This window comes from Gallus gallus, chromosome 3 (assembly GCF_016699485.2).
Source record: "Gallus gallus isolate bGalGal1 chromosome 3, bGalGal1.mat.broiler.GRCg7b, whole genome shotgun sequence".
Classification (NCBI taxonomy): domain Eukaryota; kingdom Metazoa; phylum Chordata; class Aves; order Galliformes; family Phasianidae; genus Gallus; species Gallus gallus.
The window spans coordinates 10,125,639-10,149,582 of NC_052534.1; the positions used below are offsets into that span (position 1 = coordinate 10,125,639).

At 49.6% G+C, this 23,944-nt stretch overlaps 2 protein-coding genes across 10 annotated transcripts in view; both read left to right on the top strand.

Moving 5' to 3' along the window:
* SLC1A4 (solute carrier family 1 member 4) overlaps positions 1-14,307 on the top strand; it is a 32,576-nt gene extending 18,269 nt beyond the window's left edge. For all 3 annotated transcript variants that reach the window (XM_001232899.7, XM_046939643.1, XM_046939644.1), the window contains 3 exons: positions 320-514; positions 2,123-2,257; positions 4,611-14,307. In XM_001232899.7, coding sequence (XP_001232900.3) covers positions 320-514; positions 2,123-2,257; positions 4,611-4,845 — 565 coding nt within the window. In that variant the 3' untranslated portion in view covers positions 4,846-14,307. The remainder of the gene's footprint in view (positions 1-319; positions 515-2,122; positions 2,258-4,610) is intronic.
* CEP68 (centrosomal protein 68) lies at positions 5,876-23,265 on the top strand. Of its 7 annotated transcripts, XM_040697716.2 has the most exons (8): positions 16,615-16,670; positions 17,531-17,690; positions 17,859-18,239; positions 19,056-20,474; positions 21,424-21,546; positions 21,631-21,727; positions 22,289-22,458; positions 22,896-23,265. In XM_040697716.2, the coding sequence occupies exons 3-8, from the start codon at positions 17,901-17,903 to the stop codon at positions 22,944-22,946; spliced, it is 2,199 nt and encodes a 732-aa protein (XP_040553650.1). In that variant the 5' UTR covers positions 16,615-16,670; positions 17,531-17,690; positions 17,859-17,900; the 3' UTR covers positions 22,947-23,265. The 7 variants fall into 7 exon arrangements, with proteins under 7 accessions (XP_419343.5, XP_040553650.1, XP_015133576.2 ...); XM_419343.8 differs by lacking the exons at positions 16,615-16,670; positions 17,531-17,690 and adding an exon at positions 5,876-15,267; XM_015278090.4 differs by lacking the exon at positions 17,531-17,690 and having other exon boundaries at positions 16,615-16,970.
* The last annotated feature ends 679 nt before the right edge of the window (positions 23,266-23,944 follow it).

Consider the following 23,944-nt stretch of genomic DNA (forward strand, 5'->3'; position numbering starts at 1 on the left):
TTGCACGTATTGCTCTGTTTTTTGTGTTTTGAGACCTTATCATTCCACAGCTGTGTTTCACTGCATACTGTTAGGTCATGAGTTCTTGCATCTTGGAGATTAGAGTTCTTTCTAGCTATTTCTGTTTGGAAGGAGATTGTTGAATACTGCTGCTCAAGACTAACAGGGAGGGACATAGCTATCATGAGAGAGAGGGACTACAAAGTGGCATCACCATCTTGACACGCACGTTAGAAGCACGACAGTCATGAGACAGCAACTTGCCATTCAGCACCCCTGGTGCTTTGTGTTTGACTTCTTCCTTGCTTTCTTTTTCCAGCTCAGCCACTCTCCCATCAATGATGAAGTGTATTGAGGAAAACAATGGAGTCGACAACAGGATCAGCAGGTTTATCCTTCCTATCGGTGCAACTGTGAACATGGATGGAGCTGCTATTTTCCAGTGCATGGCAGCCGTGTTTATTGCTCAGCTGAATAACGTTGACCTCAACGCTGGGCAAATCTTCACCATTCTGTAAGTTGTTTGTTATTGTAACCACATCCTTCTGGCCCCCAGATGCATTAAAGCCTGTGGTCTCCCTGTTAATAGCTAGGAGTTTGCATTCCACGTCTCTGACTTAAAGCTTGCAAACTGCTATGAAGCATAATTATAGGGTGATTAAAGAATGGAGTCTTTCAAGCTTTATAAGGTTGACCAGAATCTCTATTTAATAAAAGGTGGAACCTGGGAGGAGTAACTAAATTATGAAACAGACTTTGAACTGTTTAAAGCTGCTCCTCACATCAAATTCCTCTCCTTACTTAAGGATCTCCTCCCACTCCACTTGCCATTAAGCTGGGTAATTGTGGCATGGTGCACTACCCAGAAAGCTGCCCTTGCATGTCCTAGAAAATCCTCCTGCCAGCTCCCCAGTTCCTTTTGTATTGATTTCATACTCAAGACTCTGTTCCTGCATACCTCTCTGCCCCTACTACCACTTCATCACTGTTTCCCAGGTTAGACCCATGGCCATCCCCCTTCTGATCATTATGCTTTTCCCCATTATACCCTACACCACCTTAGTCCTGCTGCTTTCTCTAGGACTCTTTCCTCTCTATGCCTGGAGCATCCTTCCAGGTCCATTGTCCCATGAAGTGTCATCTTCTTTGATTCCCTGTCAAATCCAATAAATGAGGACCTTGCAAGGAGTTTTAACCCTTCCCTGTGCCAAGAAGTCATGGGCTCTATCCGCCATGTACCTTCTCATGTTTTCTACCTTCCTCACCCAGGTTTTATTTCCTTCTTTACTGCATTTTTCAGTATATTGTTTGTCTATTTAAGGCAGGGCTGGAACATTATTTTCTTTGCAGATGGCCAGGTTAGCTTTTTATGTACTCATAGCGAATCAAGTGTTAACACAAGCCTGAGAATTATCCAGTGATAGCCCAAGGAAAAAAAAAAGAGCTGCAGACATCTTCACACAAAAAGCTGTGTGATTCATGCCCATTGCATGTGTGCTGCTTAAGGGTCTGTTTGAATGCAGGTGAGACACAATGAAGGGACAGTGCTATTAGTATGCATCTATGGACAACATACTTGGACTTTTGAGACTAGATCTTTAAGCACATCAGTCCTGCTCAGCACACAGGTTTTCATGCCTTGGGCAGAGCTTTAACATAGTCCTAGCTTGGCAGTGGGGTTGTGCTTCTCCCTGTTGTGAAGCTAGTCTGGGGTACTCTATCCTCTGTGCATGGCACGGTTCACCTTCGTACATTTGGGGAGTGAAGAAAACATGTATTCAGCATCTTTGAACCAGTGCATGACTTGGAAATGGATGTGGTATTAATGTAGTGAGAAATAATTTGGGTTTTTTTGTTTTTCTTTTCCTGTTCTGAAAGGGCAATCGTTATTAAAGACAGCTGTTACCTTGGTAGCTGCTGTGGATGCCTGCTGAGCAACTGTACTCTATATCCACTACTGTGCCTCAGCAGGCAGGAAAGGATTTGCCTGGGAAGCAAATGATCTGTGTGTCCTTTGCTGTAGAGTTTGTTTACAATTCCCGAAGTGGGGAAATGTGTGACGTAAATGTAGAAGAGGAGTGCTGCGGGGCTCGTACTGATCAGAAACAAAATTGATTTGCAGTGTCACAGCAACAGCATCCAGTGTGGGTGCAGCTGGGGTTCCAGCTGGAGGAGTCCTCACCATCGCTATTATCTTGGAGGCCATTGGACTTCCGACCAACGATCTCTCCTTGATATTAGCAGTGGACTGGATTGTGTAAGTACTTTAAACCACATGTATATGCTGTTACATGACATGTTGAGCTGGAAATGTGGTTCAGGGTAGTCAAAGTGTGGTATAAAATAAAACCCTACTAGATGTGGCTCTCTGCAGGATGGGAAACTCACAACAGGTGATGGAGAATGATGAATAAGGTGGTCCCTACTCAATTAAGCAGTTAGTGTGCTAAAATCCCTGTTCAGTATTTTTTTACTGAGCCTTTATTGAAACATTTCTTTCTGGTTTCAATTCCCTCCAGAGGATTGTTAGGTTTGTTCAAAATATTGCTGGAAATCAGTTGGATACGAAGAAGGAAGGGAGAAAAGGAAAACTGAGCCTGAATAGTGATGGAAAACAGATGTGTGAAGCAACTTTCATCAGAAGCAGTTGCCAGCTGTTGTTTGAACTATAACAGCAAGAGACTGGTCACAGCACCAGCACAAGTGTCAGAGCAGGGCAGGTACGCAGAGGGCTTGCAGAATTCATCACAACTGTTTGGTGTCCTGGCTGGAAGATGTTTCTGGGATCACGAATTTAGTACCCAGTATTACCACATTTCCTTTCCATCTTCTTGAAAAGGTCTAGGAAGTTAGACCTTTGCTCAGCTCCTCCTCTCCTTCCTGAGAACCATTTTCCTCCTTGAAACATGAGAGATTATCTCCTTGCCTGGCTCTGTTTGGAAGAGCTTATCTCACCACTCATTTTAGTTACGTCCTCATTAAAGCCTAAATTTACCTTCTATACCACCTAAATCAGATGAAGGAAAGCCTAGAAAATTTGCTCTAAGTACTGGGAACTCAGCCACTGGTACATGATGAGAGTAAACGCAACGTGCAGATGATTTCTTATTGCTTAAATGAGCTCTGTAGAAAAGAGGCTTGTTTGAGAAGAACCAGGAGTCCATCTGTCTGTAGTCTCTGGAAATACCAGGAGATGGAAAGTTTGTAGAATACTGGAAAAAATCAAACTGGAAGGGCTTCTCCGAGCACTCAACATGCCTGCACTTCAAATACTGGTGAACTGAGCTTGATGTGATAATTTAAAAGCATACACTGCTTTCAGGCCATCTGGTTGGGTAGTGGGCTGGAAGTGCTGATTGGTAAACAGTCAGACAGTCTGAATCCCTCTCGAGATTTTTTTCACTTAGGAAGTGCCCCCAAAACTGCTGATTTAGATATACATAATCTACCTCTCTCTGTAAGGATGGCCTACTCCCACAGAAGATGTGGAAATTAGGATGTGTGAGGGCAGTCTTGAGTTTTCAAGGGTGGGTTGGAGGGCAGCTCTGTTACCTCCATAATTCTTTCTTGCTGTCGCCACCTGGGGATCAGCTACCTCCCAAGCCACCTCAGAAGAGATAGGCAAAGCAGTGGCTATCCCTTCGTGTCCCATTTTCCTGAGGGATTACAGTGCTAGTTGTGCTTTCCATAAGCTGTATGTACTCGAAAGTGCCTCGTTGCATGAGTGGAGTTTGCTGTTTGTTTCTCTCTGGATTGCTCTTAGACTGTGTCACACTGGTTGCCTTCTTTTAGAAGTATGTAGTATCTCTTTGTGGCCAACAGTGTTGTTCTAGTTCAGGAATTCAGCCTTGTGATAACAAAAATGGGGAGGAGGGACAGAAGAGTCCTGTGTCTTGTTTTAAAGCCAGACGTTTAATTACCAAAGAGGACCACAGTTACAAATTAAGCACGTGCTGAAGTTACACTGAAGAAGGACTAGCAGGAATCTCAAGAGGCACATGAAGAAATTGTTCTTTGAGTCATAACCCTCCTCTGTTCAAACCTGAAGCACACTAGTATTGCACTGTAGGACTAAAGATAGGAACAGATGCTCGTAGTGAGAAGCCCAGGGAACACAGTCATTCTCTGCTTTTGGAAGGACACCTTAAATAGATAAGATGCTAGTTTTTCTACAGTTTAAAAAAATATATATATGAATTGGTATGAATTATCTTCTGGATAAGCCTAAATGAAGTTCCAGCTCTGAACTTGCACTTGAAACAGGCTGGCCTGGAGAAGGGGAAGAAAGTGGGCTGGGAAAAGAAGGATGTCTGAGAAAGAGTAGTAACATTGCAGCAACCTGCCAAGAGACCAGATCCGGCTGATAGCAAGAATTGGGATGGCTTGAACCAATTCAAGCCAGTGCACCAACTCAAGTTCCAGTGCACAATCTTAGTTCTGAAATGGGAATAATATTTCTGTAGAAAATACCTATGGGTAACAACATCTTCCTTCTCTAGGTCCCTTAGTATTAGTGGATCTGCAGGGAAGAATTTGGCCCCACTTATTGTGTTGTAACTCTCTTAAACTAAAAGGCCACTTTGTTTTTTTTTGTTTTTAACTTTAACCAGGGACCGAACTACCACGGTTGTGAATGTGGAAGGGGATGCCCTCGGAGCAGGTATCCTCAATTACCTGAATGAAAAAGAAAAGAGAGAAAAAGAGCAGGAGCTAAAAGAAGTCAACGTAGAAGCAGTTGCTAACAGCAAGTCTGAAGAGGAAACGTCGCCTTTGGTAACCCACAAAAAACAAGTCTCCAACACAACCAGTACAGCAGACCCTGAATCCAAGGAATCAGTATTGTGAACTAGAAGCTGTTGGTCAAACACACTCTTAGAGGTGGACCAGGGACTTGTTAATGCACCTAGACGTTTGCAGTGCTAGCAAGGGCTGGGCAGCTCTTGAAAATTTTCAGTTCCAGTCTGTTTTGAAATTTGCTGGTGTGGGGAAGGGAGGGAGGTGGGCTGGGAGGAAAAGGGGTGGTGAGAAAGAACACACACTTTGTAATAGTATTTTGAGAATTCATATGTATACGTGTATATATGTGTTGCGCGTACACACATATACATGTAGGTGAAAACAATGCCAATTGAAACTTCTGGTTTTACAAGAGATCTATTAGTAAAGGCTTATATGGGTTGGATATGGAGAAGCAGCCAACCCAGTAAGTGCTTACGGTAGGGAGAAATTAGTAAGCTTATTGTGCTGCTGTTTGAATGGAGATACAGTTCAGAAACTCCACAGTGGGTGAGAATGCTTCTTAAATTTAGTTTCTGTCCTGGAAACTCTTACTGATAATTACACATGCAATATGAAGCAACACTTTTCTCCCACTCCCCTTCCTCTCCTGTTCTCTGATCACTTAAAAACATCAAATATAACCTGGGAAGTACGGTGTGGGGTTTTCTTTTTTTTTTTTTTTTTAGTGTCATATGTGAATAAGTCACAGGGAGGTCCAAATCTTGTTCCATTCCCCTGCTACGTTGCAGCTTTCTTGCCTTTTGGTGAGTAATTCCCAAACTCTGGGACCAGACAAAGGAGATATTTGTGCAGATCAAGAGCTGGCTTTCTCCTCCCCTCTTAGCAAGCTGTTGAGAAAAAAAAAATCCAGAGGAAACACAAATTTTGTTAAAGTGATCCCTCTGGGGCTAAAAAAAAATGTGGAGTCTGTTCCAGTATAAATATCTCTAAAAGAAGCTTGTCTGTGACAACATCAAAAAGTCAGTTCCCTTCATGAAAACACACATGCATGTTTGCTAGCACGCCATGTCCTGCTTATGTTTGTATAATGGGTCAGTCCAAACAAATTAAGTCATATCCCTTTTCCAGCAAAATTGTACAGGGAGGAAAAAAATGTGAACACACACGTGGGAACTGACAAGAGGCAAGTCTGATCGTTAGCTTGAAAGGGGAAAAAAGGAGGTCAGTTTCTAACCTGATGTAGTTCGGTGATCTCTGAGCATTGGGACAGCTGTGTACCCATTCTTGCTAGGAATTTGGTCCTGCTATAAACGTCCTTTTGGCAGCAGTTTACATTTAATTTTAGGTGGTGCTGGGCCAGGGTAATGCTTAATGGCAGATGGTAACCTTTGCTTGGGGCTGATCCAGATGCTTCTGGATTCTGACTCCACCTTTTTCCTCTACCACGCTTCCTAAATTTGCACCCCCAAACTTGATTGAAGTCCAGCAAACGTTGCAAAACTCCTGTTGATTTCTCCTGGCATTTTGGTCAGCAGGTAGTTACAAAATGATGGCTGTGCATATATGCTAAGATTTGCCCTGGCCTTGTGGCACTTTCCTTTGGCTACTTTAACAAGGTCAGCGCATATGGTCAGTCCTCCACACTGTTAACTCAGCAACATATATTTACACTTTGCTTTGGTATACAGTAATGATAAGTCTCCCCTTGTTTTTCTCCCCTGTAGCTTCAGAGGGAGCTATCTTGAAAGGATATCCGGTTGCTGATGTTTATGGTCATGGCACTAGGAAGAGGCAGCTCCAGTTTTATAGCAGCAGCAGCAGCCTTCATTTGCAAAGCATCTTTCCTGGTAAAGGGATTCGATGAATTTTGCTAAAAGATGCTCAGAACGAAATGTGGCCACCTCTGAGGGAGAACACAGTGAGTGTGTCATTACTGGCTGTTTAATTGTGTGCAGCAGCCCTGTGCAGACGGAGTAGGCGAGGGTTAGTCAGCCCACTGCAAAACTGCAGGTGGAGTTTCTTTTTAACCAGTTGATTCATAATCACGTCCACAAAATTTCATCAGTCCTCGTCTTGTTTTAAAAATGGAAGGAGGCAGACATTGTTCCCTAGGGCTGTCTTCTGCCCAGTATTTAGTGTTTCATTTAGAGAAATACTCCCGTTAGAGTCATCCCTACTCCTTTCAACTCAGGAAACCAGAAGCAGGCTTTGTAGCTGGCAATGAGAGTCCTCAGATTAAAGGTATTTTGAAAAATGTTGGAGGTTTAAAAAAAAAAGAAAGAAATCAGGATTCTCATCAACCCTATTTTTTCCACAGAACACTAAATATCTGTTTTTAAACTCTGCACCAGAATGCCAGATACTGTGGTTTTAAAACGGTACATGGATATTTCAGCGGAACTGAAAATCACAAGTGTTCCCTGCGGGCTGGGTTCTGTAGTTGGATTATTATCTCCCATCAGACATTTAGCTCTTTTGATGCTCTCCCTCACCGTGACACGTGCAGTTCAGTTGAGGACGTGAAAGCAGGCAACGCCCAAGAGAAGAGTCACGGCAAGATTTGAGAACAGAATGTTTCTCAGTTTTGATTTTTCACCCCAAAAGCTGGGCTTCCTCACAGGCACCACCTAGCCACTGCTCTGCTGGTACTCTTTCCCTGTGGTGCTGCCACTTGATTCTACCTTGTCCCTCTAGCAGCATGCTGTAGGCCGTGGGATGTTCTTTCTGACAGTAGATCCCAGAAAATGATTAAATTAAAGGCAGTTATCTTAGACTTGACTTAAGATTTTTCACTAGCAGTGCAGAAAGTAAACATCTTTGCTGAAGAATGCCTCTCCCAGTCCCCATTAGTGGATTGCCATGTCTTGCATCGGTGTGAGCGTCTAGTCCCATGTAAGGCTTGTTAGAGCATTTGTGCTTAAGGCCAAGCATTCCCATAGCTGGAATTTCACAAAGGAATTTTAACACTCCTCCTGGAAACAGGTGCCATAGGGTCTATATGAGCCACTGAGTATTCAGGTCTAGTCTTTTTAACCTGCCACAAATCTGTGAGGATACAAAAGCTCTGCTTTAGACTTACAAAGCTGCCGGTTCTTTTGTTGTTTGCACACAGTGAGAGAGATCCCACAGTTTTCCATGGAAGCACAAATGCTGGGTAGTGACTGCTTTGCACAATGTCTTATTGGTCTTGTTTGTGTCGTCTGTGTCAGAAATTACATCTCTTATTTTTCTGTGATGTTACCGTTGCATATGATGGCCATGCCATGTCTTCTAGGGCTCTCTGCTTGACTTCACATTATTTTTTCATAAGGTACAAATGTAAAAGATCTACTATTGCACTCTCTTGGACTGTAGGGGAAAAAAAAAAAAGGGACACATTCCAACAGCTGCCCTTGTAACAGTGTGAATCCTGACTGGTAAGCCCAGTGAGACAGAAAACTTACCATTTGCTTCCAGTGGTCAAGGTCTTCAGGTAAGGTCACTGGGAGAAAAACAGAAGGGCTGTTGAAGGTTGTGCATTCTTCTGTGCTATTTGGATGCAGTCCTCGACCTGCAGCGTTGCCCTGGGAGCTTTCTATTTCAGGTCCCCATGCAGCCTCATACCAAGAAGGTGCTGAGCAGCAGTACAGGTGCAGCTAGTAACACCTGCTCTGCGCTTACCCAGCTATTCCATGTACCTGGTGCCAGTACGGTACTGAACTCCAATGCCTGTTGTCGAGGCGTATGTTTGAGTTCTCCCAACTTGACTGTAAAATGGAAGTTTTTAGTCAGTTGCTTTTGAATTCAGGAGGAAATAAATTCAATCTGGGTAATGCTGGTTTTCTTTTTTGGCTTTAGTCTTTCTTTTAGAAAATACAAATCCTTTTAATCCCTTCTGGTATTTTCCTTAAGGTATCCACATCCCCTGGAGATAATGGGCTGCCATTGCTTTTCCTGCTGCAATTTGCAGTCATTTCACTTTTAGGTTTCTGTTGGGCATATGGCTCCAGGTGTTACTTTTCCTTCTTAATAGCTGTTTCTCATAAGAGTGGCTCCTGTCACATCCTTTCAATGCAAGGGGACTACTGGAGGCATCTCCTTCTGTATAAAGTTGGTTACCATCATGGAGGCCTTTGTGCTGTACTGGTGAAATGGGACTGGGGAAGAAAATTCTGGTGTTATTAGTCAGAAAGGGCGGATATGCATACACAGCAAGCTGTGGTCAGAAAAGCCTTTTTGTTTTAGGAAAGTAGGCTACAAACAGCTTGTGTCCTATCCTCTAACACTGTGATTGCATTCTGGGAGAAAATGGAAAGGAAGGGTTTTGTAAGCCTTGGGCATACCCAATCCCATTTCATCTCAGACCTTCTTTCTTTTTCTACCTTCTGTATTTCAGGCAAGTGTCTTTGACTGTTTGGGACCATCTCTTCTTTCTTCTCTGGGACTGAATTTCCTCTCTGTAATTTATCGGTCACCGACTCATCTCCTTGCGTTGCCTGCCGTGCCCTAAGCTGTTTTCATGTCTTGATGGATCAGTGGACATCGTTTTGAGTTGGACCAGCTGAAGCTGGTCCTCACAAATGTATTTTGCCCTTACCTCACCAAGGATTCGTGAGACCCAGTAACTTAGAGAGTTGATTTGAGTGTGCTGAGCAGCATCTGTCATCCTGAGAACGGTGCTTGCTCTGTGTTGTCGGACGTGGCTGTCAAGGCCTGAGCAGCTCTAGTGAGCAATGGAGGGTGCCAGCACATGGCTACTGTTAGTATATTTTCAGTAGGCCCGTTATTCCCAGGAACAGAGCTTTAGCTGAGTGCCTGCTGGCACACTGGTAGTTGGACTGCAAGATTCAGTCATTGCAAAGGGCTTTAAACCTCTCTTGGGATTCTCTTGCAAACTACAAACCAGGGTCAATCACAGGGCTTCTCCTGCAGTGACATGACAATCAGAGCTGTGTCCTTTTGGCATAACAGAAACGGGGAGCCAGCCAGAGTACAGGAGCAGCTGGTAGGACAACTTCTGCTTTGTCTTTGCTGGGCAACCGTGTTACTACCGAAGAGGCCATGCCCTGAGCTGCAGGCAGTGGGAGTTTGTCAGGAGAGGTTTTGTATGTGCTTTCCTGTTCCCATACTCTTCCCTGCTCATTTACTGTGGCTGGGGCAAGAGATGGGCATGATGCAGTGGTGACCATTCTTAGCTTACTTCTCTTGTGTGTGAAAACAGACATTTAGGCAGTTTGTTGAAAAGAGACTTTCTGCTTTTAGCCAAGTGAGAGGCCCTGGTATCTTTGTGACTGCCCACTCTGCATATGTTGCAGGTTGCTTCCTTGAGGGCTTACCTAATGTACAGAACCACTGCTTCTTTCTGCAGAGATCTGTAGCTCTGATCAACACTCCAGGCTGAATCTTCAGTCCCGTCTTCTGAGAGCATTGTGCGTTTCTTCAGCCCCTTGAAAGCATCCTTCTGTTGGAAATCATTTTTTTCCTTGACTCTCCCACAGGTCATGAGCAATATGTTTCAGACAGAAAGTCAAAGGATCAACATTCAAACTCTCACCAAAGAGAAATGTCACGTTTTTGTGGATTTAAACTGGGCAGCTTAAAGTACTTGCAGACTTGCCTGTAATGACTGCTCCTGCGACTGATGAACAACGCAGAATTAGGCAGGTCACACAAATCCCCTGCTTGTACTTCATTTTCTGTAAGTAAGTTTTACAGGTACCACTGTCTCACAGCCAATAATGCGGAGGTTGGCGAGTCACAGTGTTTGTAAAGCACTCTTAAGACACAGGGCACTAAATTTGGATAATAACGAACTTATCAAAAACTCTGAAAGGAATCAAGTAATTGAAGTATGCATCATTAAGTCAGAGTTGCATTGTGCTAGCATGGGTAACTGGATGACCAGAGACCCGGTGCATGCATTTGCAGGGAGAAGAGTGGGAGCTGGTGTCAGTGAGTTGCTCTGCTTTGTCTGCCTCCTTCCATCCTTCTGGGATACCACGAAAGTCCAGGCTTAGATAAAATAACAGACATCATTGTGGATTCAGCACCTAAACAGGGAGCCTTGTTAGCTTAGTTTCTGCTTAGTTTCAGCGCAGGAGCTTTTCAACTAGCAAAACAAGTCATCTTGGTGGCTGTATGGGGGAAAAGTGGAGAAAAATGAGAATGGCAGGCAGATCAGACAGGATAGGGTAATTACATGGATAAAGCAGCCAAGGCTTTGAAGGAAGCATGTTTCCCTTGGTGTTTTGGTATGGATATCATCAAAAAGACTGCAGGCACTTGTCCTGCATGGATTAGAGACGATGCAAATCCCCACCTGCTTACTGGCCAGGTGTTACAGGCAGAGGCAGAGATCAAGTGCCGGTGTTGCTGAAGTGCACTGTCACTGAGCAACAAGTAAGCATCAGCATGGGGCTCTGATAAGCTGCTCTTGGCTGCTGGCCATGAACACAGAGAAATAAGCAGTACAGCTCTGGATCAGGATTTGACCCACATTCCTCCTTGCAGTGTAGTTCAGTGTATGCTCCTCAGATAGCCATTATTCTACGAGGACAAAGAAGACCTTGTTATCTAGATGGGCACATCAGCAAAAGCCACGTTCACTTGCTGCTTCAGTTTCAGAGAGCAGGAAAAAGGACAAAGCAAATGGTCTTAAACTTTTTCCAAACATTGGGCAATACACCGTGACAGTTGCCACTAAATATTAAGTCAGATGAAAAGTGATTAAGAGCCTTATTTGGATTTCATAGCTCCCTGAGCATCTCATCTGAGCGCTGTCTTGGGAAGTTAATGTTAACAGAGTGCTTATTCTCTTCCTTACATTTTTGTCTTACATTTTTGACTAGCAGGCACTATTTCACAGTTCCAGCAGTGAGTGTAGGCAGAAAAAGGAAAAGAATACTTCCTTGAGTCATCAGGCAGTCTAGGAGCAAGACTGAAGCCAAGGCCATTGTTAGCTAACAGCCATCTACCCTATAAAGGTAAACATTTAGAGGTTTATAAATGCATTTGGGTATTGATATCATAGTATTAATAGCATGTTAGTGCAGGATGGAGAGTCATCTTTTTGGCAGAATGGAAGAAGAGAATTGAACGAGAGTTATCTTCTCTTTAGGATGATTTTTTCTTTTTTAGTAGAAAAGGAGAAAGAAAAATCCTTTTCCATTCAAGAGCTCATGGTATGGTTACTTCTCAAAGAGCCTCAGCGCCGGCAGGTACGTCATCCTCAACACCTATGGAATTTGATTTGGATTTGAGCACTGATCTCAAAGGCAACAGCAGATGATAGCTCTGAACATTTCAGCAGGCCAGCTGCTCTTTCTCAAAGTCCTGCTCAAGAGACATTTATACTTGTCTTCCCCCAGGCCACAAGTTCCCCAAAAGCAAGGCAAACAGGCATACTGACAGGAACCACTGCAAGGAAATGAATTTTGAGCCAGCCCTGTTGTAATGCGGACTTAATGGTGTGGTTTTAAGACGTGGAGAGCACAGAGGAACTCAGTCTGAGATGTTCCTTAAGGTAGTTCTCACTTGGTCCTTCTGCTGAAAGCACTGATGCAATACACTTCTTTGCAGGTGTGTATTTAATAACTGAAGTTAAACTGCATAGGCTATGTCGGTACAGCTTGATTTCTGTTACACATTGCAGAAAGGAGTCTTTTCTGAAGGAAACTTTTTCCACGTGCCTGAATCCCCCGGTGCTCCCACAGAAATAATTGTACTTAACCATAAAAGTACCCCAAGTATTAGCTGGTATGCATTGTAGCTTTTTAAGAACCCAAAGGAATGCCACAAAATGGACGAGCCAAGGCCTTTGCTGGTGTGCATTAATGTGATTTCATGAAGCTTTCCATGGCCTTGTGGACTTCTGGTGGAGGTGGCACTTCCCTGGCAGCATAGAGCTTTGAGTTGGTCCTCTTTTAAAAAGGTAATGTTCTTGAGAACGCCCAGTAAGTTGAAACTTGTTGGCTATGGCTAGAGGTGTTTTATGTGCTCACGGTGTTCTCATGAATTAGTGCCTCCCACAAGAAAGATGTGTTTTCTAGATGGCCACGTTGATGTAGAAGCAAGGCTTCCTGATGCTTGGATCAGTTTTCTTTCTCTGTATCCCTCTTGCATGTTCTGCTGTGGTCCCTGGAATCTGCTGAGGCTGCAGCAGGACCGGGCTTCTAGAGTACTTGTGCTAAACTTAAAGATATCCTGGCCTCCTCTGAGGGCACAGACCATCTCACCTCCTTTTATGGGGGGGCTGAAGACAGTTTTAACTTTGGAGGAAGAGCTGGGCTGAAAATAAACCTACTTCAAGGCAATACCTTAAGGGCATCTTATATCTAATCAGTCCAATAGCTGTGACCAAGCTAGCCTTGACTACCTCCCTGGTCTGCCCCGCAGTAGATTCACTGTTGGCATTACTTCCCCGAGGACCAATGTGGAAGTGACGTGTTCCCCATCCCTGAACGTTCCTGTCTTTTAAGAACACAGTCTTATTAGACTTTGTCTGTTACTATCCTGGCTGCACTTCCGTAAGGTCACGCACAAAGCTCGCGCTGTGCAGGATGGAGGCTGTGCGTAGCACTGCAGAGAGCTGAGTGTACCTCTGCTAACAGGAGGTGGGTCTTTATGGCAGACTGAGGCCGACTCAGTCGCTCTTAGTGAGGGTGACAATTGTGATGAGCCCTCTGGATTCCGGGCCAGCAGGACCACCCCTAAGACCCAAGGCGTTTCCTGTTGCAGAGATGCATGATCTGCCTTACTACCCTTAAAGGTGCCTTGTTTGGCTTCTCAATATAACTATGCACCAAAGGCAAGAGACTCCGTTATCCCTGCAGACAGGAGGGAGAGCAAGGATGACCTGGTGTGAAACAGGGAAAGTGAGTTTCTTTTCTTTATCCTCCAAGTTTTCTGTCAACAATCCTGCCTCTGATGCTCCTACATGTATGTGCTTTTGTTTCTACCAGAGCATAAATCACTCTGATTAGGAGGGAGGATTCTTGTATTTTTATATGCTGAGCCATTTGGTTGGTTAATTTAATAAAGTGGCACACAGATGAACTCTGAAATTCACTGCCATCTGCTGCTCCAGTACAATCCAGTATTACTGATACAAAGGTACCTACCTTCAGATAAAATCTCGTGCTGAAAGCACTGAGTGACCACTCCGTTGAACGAATACTTACACCATATGGTTGTGTTGATGCTTGTGAACTTCTGTAACCGTTCCTATTTTAAAGCAATGGGTCTGATCTGTGTGGCTCCGTACCAGCTTCTTAATATCTACGAAGACCAGATGTGCGTGCATATATATATGCAAAAAGGACCTTATTGCTGTGGCTGGGGCTGTGGGACCCTGGGGTAGATTAATATTACGGATGTTTACTGTGTAGTACGCTGCTCTTTGGTGTAAAAATCCTCCCTGTCTGCCTGGGGAGAAGGCAGTCCTGTGGCTCAGGCTGAGATGGTTCGTTGCGTTAGGAGGTGTGACACGACAGGGAGCTGTCCCTCTTTTTCCCTTCTATCATGGAAATGTTCCTTTGTTCTCTCTTTGTGTAGCTTCTCAATCTGAAATAAAAATCACCCCAAATAGAATTCCTGTTTTGGCCTTTGTTTGGTGAACACGTGGACGTGTTAGCTGCCCTGGGTGGCTGGGTTTTACTGGGCTGGGATGCTGGGCTCCGTACTGATACTGTCACCCAAGCTGTGACTCCTTTGGAAATGCCCCTGAATGAGAATTGTGTAACCTGGGCTTTGGGTCTGCTTTGCCAGCATGCTGGTGTCACCAATTAACTGCATTATAGCTCCCTTTACACCCTCCCCCTGAAGCTCAGGCCATCTTCCGCTGGGTAATGTTCCATTAAGCCCTGTGCGAAGATACTCCTCTCTGAATGGGCTGCAGGGGAGCACAGAATGGTATGTATTTCTTGGAGTTGTGTGCTATAGTGGAGTAGAAGGGGGCTGAGAAGTGGGAGAAGTCACAGAGCAGTCCTTGGGGATACACGGGTGAGTTGAAGGTGAGTTTGCATTTGACACGCGTGGGCGGTCTGTGATCAGTGCTATAGGTTCAGATTTAAGGTAGGGTTTTTTTTAGTACATTAAAAGCTCATAGGGTACAGCTTACAGTGAGGTGTGCTACGGGGTGTATCACAAATCCTGATAAGAATCTACTGTGTAGGTGTGTTTTGGTTAGTTTCAGGTACCAAATTCTGGTCCACAGAGCTAAGAAACGAGAGTGCAAAGTTGCAAGAACTGCAAGGCCCAGAAGAAAGAAGTATGACTGGAAGGACCTGTGTGTGGATGAGTCGAAACTGTAACGGTGCTGTGTGAGTTTTAGGAATCGATCGACGTGATGCTTTCCACAAAAGCCTGTCTGATCCTAAGGTTGTGTCTCTGTTTTCTCTACTTCCCTGCTGACGTTGCGAGGCGATGCCTGGAGGAACGTGGGACCGGTCAGCTGCCAGAGAAGTGCTCTAGCTCCTTGGTCACTGTCTGCTACAGTGTCAGCCTTGGACACAGAGATGGCTGCTGCCTGAAACGAGCAGGTTTTCTGAGGTAAGTGCTGTCAGCACCTCGGTGCCTCACCATCTGAAAGGCATGAAGCTTTACCAGACATGGGGAAAGGTGTGGATTGATTGCCTTATCTCTAATGAGAACCGAGTCGAGCACTAGACCGAGTCTCTGTTGACTCAATCTCGACATCATTAGAGCTTGCTAGGTGTCATTATTGACATCAAACACAAGAGATGAAGTGTCGCACGGCACCGTCTGCCAATCTGGGCACATCTGTGCTTTTACACTTCAGGTAGACGCAGGCAGGGAAGTGCTTTGCGAATCACTTAAAGGGCTGAAAGATGGGACCGTGTCGTTCTGCTCTCAAGTGGATGCCTTGCGTTGTGTGGTATCACCATGTCAAGAGTCAGGTCATCTCACAGGCACATAGGCTTCCCAGGACGAGCAGTCAAACAGCCGCATGGGTACACTGTGCCTCTCGGGAGCTTTGGGAGCTGTGATCTGCGTGATGTTGCTTGTGGTTTTGGTCAGAGCTGGGCAAGTTCTCACAGCTTGGATGTGGAGTAGAGCCCCGACACCGAGCAGGATGCCCGTGGTTTCGGAGCGGGCAGGCAGCCTAGCAGCTGGCATTTATTTCCACGTGCCCGAAGTTACTGTCGTGACGTTGATGCCGACCAAATGTGGGACCAGACGAATGACAAGCCGGTTCTGCAGCCCGGCACCGGAGAGGCTCCGGGTCGTACTGCTGCTGCTCCAGAGCCGCCCCAGCACATCGCAGGGCTGAGCTGCGCCGCTTCGTGCCGGCGGTCGGGCCGGGCTGTTCGCGGTGCGATGGGTACATCGTGTGGCCAGAAGGGAGAAGTGCGACTTCTATCTGACCTCTTCCTCGGCCTCAATCCCGCCGCTGCACGGCTGGGCGAGTGGGCGCTACCGGGCTGGGATCGCTCAGCTGCCTGCGCTGGGCTTCGTCATCCTGGAGTGCGGCGTTGGCACTAAAAGAGGTATCAGTGGCGCTCCTCTGTTATATTTTCAGCTCCTAAGTTATATTTTCAGGAGCTTCTCCGAGATCAGGAAGGGGAAGCGGCAGCTCCCAGCGCTAGGAAAGATTTAATAACGCCGTAGCAGTGGCTACGATGGCCTAGGTGTACGGCTGAAGGAAGTTCTGTAGGCTTTCGGTAAGCTTTCCGTGACTTTACGGAGCGAAAGCAGCGAGCGCCGCTGCCGGGCGCCGCCATCCCGGGCCGCTCCGCTCGCCGGGGGCCGCCGCCGGGGGGAGGGGGGCGGGCAGGCCGAGCGCCACGCTGCGCTCCGATTGGCCGAGGGGCCGAGCCGCTCCCGTTGTGACGTTGCGATCCCGCTCAGGCCGCGCTCCCATTGGCTGCGACGCACGGGGAGGAGCGTGGCGGCGGAGCGGGGCTACGTAGGGGCGCTGGGGCCGCTGCTCGGTACGTGCGGGCCGGGCCGGGAGGGGGGGAGAGGGATTCTGCGGGCGTTCCGGGGGGAGCCGAGCAGTGAGCCCGGGGGGGTGGCCGCGAAATCAGAGGGTGGGGAAGAACGACGAGAGAACTGCCGGGCAAACGGAACAGATTTGCTAAGGCGTGCAGCTGGGGCTGGAGCGTCCGATGGTGGTGGGAGCAGAGCGGGCTGCCCGTCCTGTGCGTCCCCGCTTCCTTGGGGCGAAGCCCCGCAGTGCCACGCGGCGCCTGGAGGAGGAAGGGAAGGTGGAGAGGTGCAGCAGAGAGCGTGTGAGGGGCTCCGGGGGGCTGGGAAGGCGGTCATTGAAACCCGTGCGGGGGGAGGGCGGATGCTGAGTGACGGCATCGGGAAGGCACGGCGAGCACGTGGGCTGAAACGGGCTGCGGGCCGGAACGGGCTGTGCCGGCCCATTCGTCGCCTTAGGGGTTCTCGCTCACGTGAGGTCACCCGGGTTTGGAAGACGGAGCCCAACCGCCGGTGTCACTGCTCCCCGCTGCGGTGTGCGCGGCGGGCAGACGCATCGATCTGGGAGGGTCGTCTGGGCCTTGAAATGGCCCCGTGGTCAGATCTGACCTTCTGGCGTTCGGCCCGACCTGCGACCAGGCGGCCGAATGGCGACCCCGTAAGGCGGGCGGGTGCGGCCGTCTGGCAAGGCTCAGAGCGGCAGCGCTGCCCATCGGGGTTCGGCCCCTGCCGTCCAAAAGGCCAAAAAAGCAGAGGCTGAGCGGGGCCAGGAGCAGTGGTGGAAGAGGCCTTTGTCTGCCTGTCGCTGCCGTGCCGAATTTAGCTGCCCCGCAGCCACAGCAGCGATCGTGTTCCCTGCCTGCAGGAGGACGGTGGCGCAAAGCCCCCCCGGCCGGCCTCCGTGCTCCCAGAGCGTCGCCTGTCCCCTGTCGTGGGTTTCCCTGGAGGGAGGAGTGCCGTTGCCTGAAGTTAGGCTGTGTCCCTCAGTGCCACATCTCCAGGGTCCTTGAACGCCTCCAGGAACGGTGACCCCACTTTGCTCCCTGGGCAGCTGTGCTGATAGAAGCCAGGATGCCCATGGCCTTCTTGGCCCCCTGGGCACCCTGCTGGCTTTGCTATAAAAGCACGCCCAACTTGTTCGCTTCGCGTGGAGATGAGGGGAGGTGGAGAGCATCTTTTGTCGTGTGTTTCAGAGAGCCCAGAGCGCAGCAGCACTGCACAGAAGAAGAAGTTCTATGCTGATGGCCCTGGATGTGGCGAAGTCACTCTCCGAAGCCTCGCTGAGCCAGAAGGCCAAATGCTACGGAAGGTGGGACTGCGTGGACGGACAGACGGACTGCCCGGAGCTGGCCAGCAACGTGCACCAGCTTTTGGGTGCAGAGGAAGCCAAAACCACTTTGAACAGCACGGAGAGCCTGGCAGCGAGTGGATGTGATGGTTTGGCCACCGGTGTTACGGCACCCACGCCCAGATTGCCTGGAATGAAAGCAAACTGCTTGGAGAGGCGGCCACTGATCTACGGTGGTGATTCATCTCGTTGCCTCGGCCACTGGGCCTTCCTGGGACAGCAGCAGGTGAGAGGGGTGTGCTGACCTCCGTATTGCCAACGGGGCCTGGTGAGATGGGGCCTTGTGCGCCTGGGTCCTGTGGGGCGGGAGGGAGCATCTGTCCTGGGGTGCTTTCGCCTCAAGGGGAAGGAGAGGCCCGTGATGTGACACAAAGCCCTGTAGCGCAGAGCACTGCATCTCCTGACACCACATCAGCTGCTGTGCACTCGAAAAACGTGCTGAGATAAACCCCAAACGCCGTCGCCCCAAGCAGGAAGGAGAAGCCCCTGGGTTTTAAGCAGTGACGCTGTTGGTGCTTAAAGGTGGTGGGTGCTGCTGAGGGGGGCAGCTCCCCTTCTCCCCCGGCGCTGTGTTGGGTGGCGGCACACGGACCGTTGCCTTGGTTCCTGTGGAGCTGGAAGCTGCTCAAAATGGAGCTCCTTAAGTAAGTGTCTGTGGCTGCCAAGTGACTCACGCAGCCTTCCAAGTCCTCGAGATGCCTTTCCTTAAAAACAAGCCCCGCTCAGGCCTGAGCAGTGGCGTGCAGGCGCACTGCTGGAACGGAGCTCCTGTCCGTGCCTCCTCCTGGGGCGGAGCTGGGGCTGGGCTTTTATCTCGGTGGCCTGGCTGCACAAAGGGGCTTTCTGTCTGGGCACAAAGCACGGGTATTGTGTACCGTTCCCCGAGCATCAGAAGTGTTTTTCTTGGTTCTTTTTACTGGGATTTCCCGGCAGTGCGGGAGGCTTGTAACGTGGCTGGGGCTGTAAACTGAGCAAGCATGTGAATTAGCTTCACCCTTACGCCTCTCTCTCTCTCCTTTCTTCCCTCCCTGGGTCCCTGCAGAACTCCACAGAAGAAAGTGGCGCTGCCAGCGTCCGTCACGTCGCTTCCAGGCACTGGAGCCAGGCACCTTGGTCCCCGTCCTCCTCCCCTCCGGAGTCCTTGCCTCAGCAAACCCTGCCCAGCCCCAAAAGCCCCCTGCAGAGCCGCTCCAGATCGAGCTTCTCCACTCTCTCTTTAGAGGAAAACAGCGTCTCTGAGCAGCAGGAAGGGAGGCGGTCCCAAAGCTCACCAGCCAGCCTGGACACACCTTCTGCAGCCACCTGGGAGCTGTGCCACCAGCCAGGTGTGACGGGAGGTAGGACAGGGGGAGGTAGGACAGGGGGAGGTAGGACACTGCGGGCACGCAAGGCCCTCAGCCCCCTGCTGCGTGACTGTGCTGCCGTGGAGCGTGTCAGGAAGATGTCCTCCTATCAGGCTGATTACTGGGCATGCGCCATACCCGATTCCTTACCCCCATCCCCGGACCGTCAGTCTCCCCACTGGAACCCCAATAAGGAGTACGAGGACTTGCTGGACTATACGTACCCTCTGAAGCCGAAGTACAAGCTTGGGAAGGACCCGGAGCCTTTATTCCATGACTCGGGAGTAGATCTGGACAGCTTCTCTCTGTCTCCTGAGGGCACGTTCAGATCCACCAGCATCTATGGCGTAGGTTGGCAGGATCGGGGAAGGAGAGAAAATCAGCATCGGGGGGCTGTGGCCTCTGCGAGGAGATACTCCACCCCAGTGGCTGGAAAAGGAGGTGATGCGGGAGCTGTCTCTCACTGTGAGCCTTCTCCCATTGCAAAAGCATCCTTGGCAAAGAGCGCTTCCTCCGCCGGCACAGCACGTCCTGCTGCAGGTTTTGCTCGGGGTTTGATGTTAGCCGGGCTCAGTTCATTTGGTTGCCCCGATGTGGATGGGGGAAGCTGGGGTACCGGGAATCCCTTTTCCAGTCACGGAGGAAAGGTGAGAAGCGCTGAGAGGTTTCTGCCTACAACACGAGTACTGCCCTTGAGAAGGGAATGGGACGGTGACGAAGAATTCCTTTCGCTGCCTCCTCGGCTCCGGGAGCTGGAAACGTTGTCTCAGATTTTGTCTGATCTTTCCTTAACTATAAGGACACCCAGGCAAAGCCACTGGGACCCCTCACCTCACAGCCACGGCCCGGAAAACCTCTCATCCGAACGGGCTCCTTTTGGAGGAGTGGGCAGCAGGGACCAAAGGGAGAGAACTGGAGGCTCTGCTGGGCTGTGTCACCCCTACGGCTGGGACAGCGCTCAGCCAAGCAGCCGAATCAACAGAGACCCTCTGCACAGACTGCATCTCCCTGCCAGCAGCGGAGCCGTGCTGGAGGGGACACGGCTGAGCAGGCTGCACGCTGCAGGCTGTCCCACAGAGAGGGGTCAGTGGAGCGAGTCCCTCGCCCAGTGTGTTAAGGTAGGCTGAGACCAGGGACTGAAGCTTGTGGCGGGGAGGTTTTGTGCACAGTGTAGAATTATGGAGTCGTTATGGTTGGAAACACCGCTAAGATCATCATGCCGAAACCTGACCCTCCCCTGGTGCAACTGGAGGCCGTTCCCTCTTGTCCTATTGCTGTTATGTGGGAGAAGAGGCTGACCCCCCCCTCCTCCCTCCCCCCAGCACACCCTCCTTTCAGGCTGTTGTAGAGAGCAGTAAGGTCTCCCCTGAGCCTCCTCTTCTCCAGACTGAACAATCCCCGCTCCCTCAGCTGTTCCCATTCACCACCACTCTTTGGGCCCATACTTTGCTTCTGTCCTCCCTGCGCCTCTTGTCTGGTGCTCAGTTCCTGGCAGCTGGTAGGAATTTGTGCAGGTGGCTCACCAGGGCAGGTAATTTCTTCAGACGGAGCAAGAACCTCTGGCAGTGGGGAGTTCTGCATTCTCACAGCACTCCTGCTCTCTGGGTTATCCCTATTGGTGGTCTGAGTTCACCTAAAAGCAGTCACAACTTTTTGGGAGGGCTGGGAAGTCGGGGCAGCTGTGCTGCAAACCAGGGGTACCAGGGCTTTACCTGAGGTGTAACACAGCCTTGCCTGGGATGTATGAGGGCCGTACCTGGGGTGTACAGGGGCTGCCTGGGGAGTTCTCTGTATGCAGAGCAGCAGCACAGCTCTCAGACAGAGCCTGGCTCCTGAGGAGCAGAAGCAGGGCTGGAGGCTTCGGAGGGAGCAGAGGCCCCTGGGCTTTCCACAGCATCCCACAAAAGTAATCCCTCACTGAGATGCTTTTAAAAATAAATGAAGGTGCTCGATTGAACCAGACGATCCCTCGGGGAGGAGCAGCTGCAGATGAACTCCACGGGTCTGGGTTGCTGTGAGGAGGAGGGCAGGGAGCTGGCGGAGCAGCAGCTGTGATTTGTTATGCAGGTGTTTTGCCACCAGCTGGAGGAGCTCATCTGTTGGCTGTATGACGTGGCGGACACGGCGGACAGCTGGGTGCCCCCCATGCCTGATGCTGCCAGCGTGAGGGCAGCGCTGCACCGTTACCTGGTGGGTATGGCCTGGAGCGCACGGCCACGCCGGGGTGGGTGCTGCCCAACACGCTGCTAAGCAGTGCTCCCCTTCTCCCCCCAGGAGTTCAGGAAGGACGTGGCCGACCACCAGAGCCTGACAGAGAGCGTGCTGCAGCGTGGAGCTGCTCTGCTTGAGTGCATGGCCTCCAATTCGCCAGGTGAGCAGGAGCTGCTGGGTGGGGCTTCTGTGTGGCCGCATGTGGATACAGCTGCCTCCCCGTATCCCCGGCAGCTGGTGGGCAGCTTGCTGTTGGCTGTGAGAATGCAGGTGGATGTAAGGAAAGAACTGATGCAGAGGTGTATCTGTGGCTGGAGGTGCTGTGGCTGCCCCATGCCTTCACCTTGCTCCGTGCTGTGCCATCCATCACAGCGCTTGCTGCCTGCATGGCTGATGGATATGTGCACGACTGTGGCCAAAAAGCCTTTGTCTGAAGCCGCCAGAGGGGTTTTAATGGTCTACTTTTGCATTCTGCATAAAGGACTCCTTTGGGAGCCCCTATTTCTGTACTTTCAGTCTTACTCTGTAGCCTCCTATGTCACATCCTGCTGCCTTTGTAACACTGCATCATGGTTCAGAACGGGCGGACATGGATTTGCTCAGTGAGATCTGACAGTCTGTTTCCTTCAGAAGTCTGTCTGGGGCAGGTGGGGCTCTCTCCTTTGTTCTTACAGCCCCAGCGGTCACGTTAATAACTCCGTTCGTGCCTTCTGTTTTGCAGCCTTAAAGGACACGCTGGGTTTGATTGAGAGGCAGTCAGAGGAGCTGGAGAACCACGCAGAGCGCCTGTACCAGTCGGTCCTGGCTGCTGTGGGTCCCGTGCAGGGGGAGGGCAGCAGCAGTGCACAGCAGGCGGCGGCTCAGGCGCCAGAGGCCCAGTGGGTGAGCAGGGTAAGGGGAGGGGAAACAGCGGCACGGAGCTGTGGTTGAGGGCTGTCACGGCGGAGTTCCCTCAGCCCATTGAGTTGGCACTGGGAATCCTAAAACCGTGTCTACAAAATGACTGTGGGTGCCAGCACAGAGCCAGAGCCCGACCTCCTGCACCCTGAGAGGCACAACTGGGGAACTCCTTCCTCCCCCAGCGCTCTGTGACCTCACCTGCTGCATTTCTGAACATTTATTTGAGTGGCAGTGGGGAAATAAATATTTCCAGAGCTTTAGAGGAGGGTAACGCTGCGTTACAAAGCTTCGTATTTCTAATTCTTAAAGACAGACACTACGCACTCTTGAGAGTGTTTGTGGAGGTGACTGAGGCACAGCGTGGGTTGGTTTTGTTTGTGTTCGGATTGCAGCCGCTGCCCCAGATTAAGCTTTCTGTTTCATTGCAGGTGCTGCCTCCATCAGAGCTGAGCTTCGTTAGCCAGGCTCAGGAGGGCTGAGCAGAGCGGCTGCACGGAGAGCTCTGCAGGGATACCACCACTGCGTTGGCCAACGTGGGCCCATTCCATTTGGTTTTTACTGTAGCTGCAGCAAGGCGAGCTGTACAGCTGTTGTTTGGCTCCTGGCATTGCTGTTGAGTATTGCTAAGTCGGGGAGCTCTGTGAGTGCAGCTCTCCGCCTCCCTTTTTGTTTCCCTGGAATGTAGCTCACTCCTTTACTGCAGAGCTCTGTTCCACCCGTCAAGAGTGCGTTTCTTTTTAACCGAGTACTCCATAGTGTGCAGTGCAACTCAGCCTAAGTAAAGCTGTGTGATTCTGATAGCACCGTTCTCAGTTTGTGTTTGTGCCCTTCAAAAGTAGGTGCTGGACGCCAAGCGCCGGCAGCTCCTCCTGGTTCCTGGGAGCAAACTCTTGTTTATCATTACCCCTCAGTGCCCACTCAACTGTTTTGTTACGCATATATGCAAAGAGGCAATACTGAGTGACCCCTCATAGAGCAGCATGTGGGTGCTGCACCCGCTGGTCCCCCTGGCTGAAGAGGACTGTGCCATCCCCATCACAGCTCCTGGAACAACTCCATAAGGTAAGTAGCCAAAAAAAAGAAAGTTACAGGCTGTTGGTACTTAAAGTTGACCTTTACATTGAGTGCTTAGTAGTCACGTTCTCTTGCAGAATACATCATTTCCTCCCATTCTTACAAACAGGGCAGATACAGCACATGCAGTGCACAAGTGGAAGGCAAAAAGTGCAGTTACATCAGAGCAGCCACCAGTTCTAAATAACGTAGTGGTTCGGTCTTTTTCCTTTCATACTTTTCCAAGTTCCACCTCCTCCTCAGCACTCACTGTGGTTCCTGCAGCAGCACAGCCCAGGAATCAGCATTAGCCCAGCGCTGATGGAAGGAAAGGCTGCTGCCTGTTGGCCACCACTGGCAGGTTGTAAGCACCAACCCATGCTGGAGCTGCTGCCAGACAGCAGGGATTGCCTTTAAACCTGCT

Bases quoted from the DNA above. Each gene is read 5' to 3' on its own strand.
- CEP68 (XM_015278090.4), top strand. From the start codon at position 16,848: ATGGTGGTGGGAGCAGAGCGGGCTGCCCGTCCTGTGCGTCCCCGCTTC. The intron at 21,547-21,630 runs GTGGGTATGGCC...TTCTCCCCCCAG, and splicing joins CAGCGCTGCACCGTTACCTG to GAGTTCAGGAAGGACGTGGC. The intron at 22,459-22,895 runs GTAAGGGGAGGG...GTTTCATTGCAG, and splicing joins AGGCCCAGTGGGTGAGCAGG to GTGCTGCCTCCATCAGAGCT.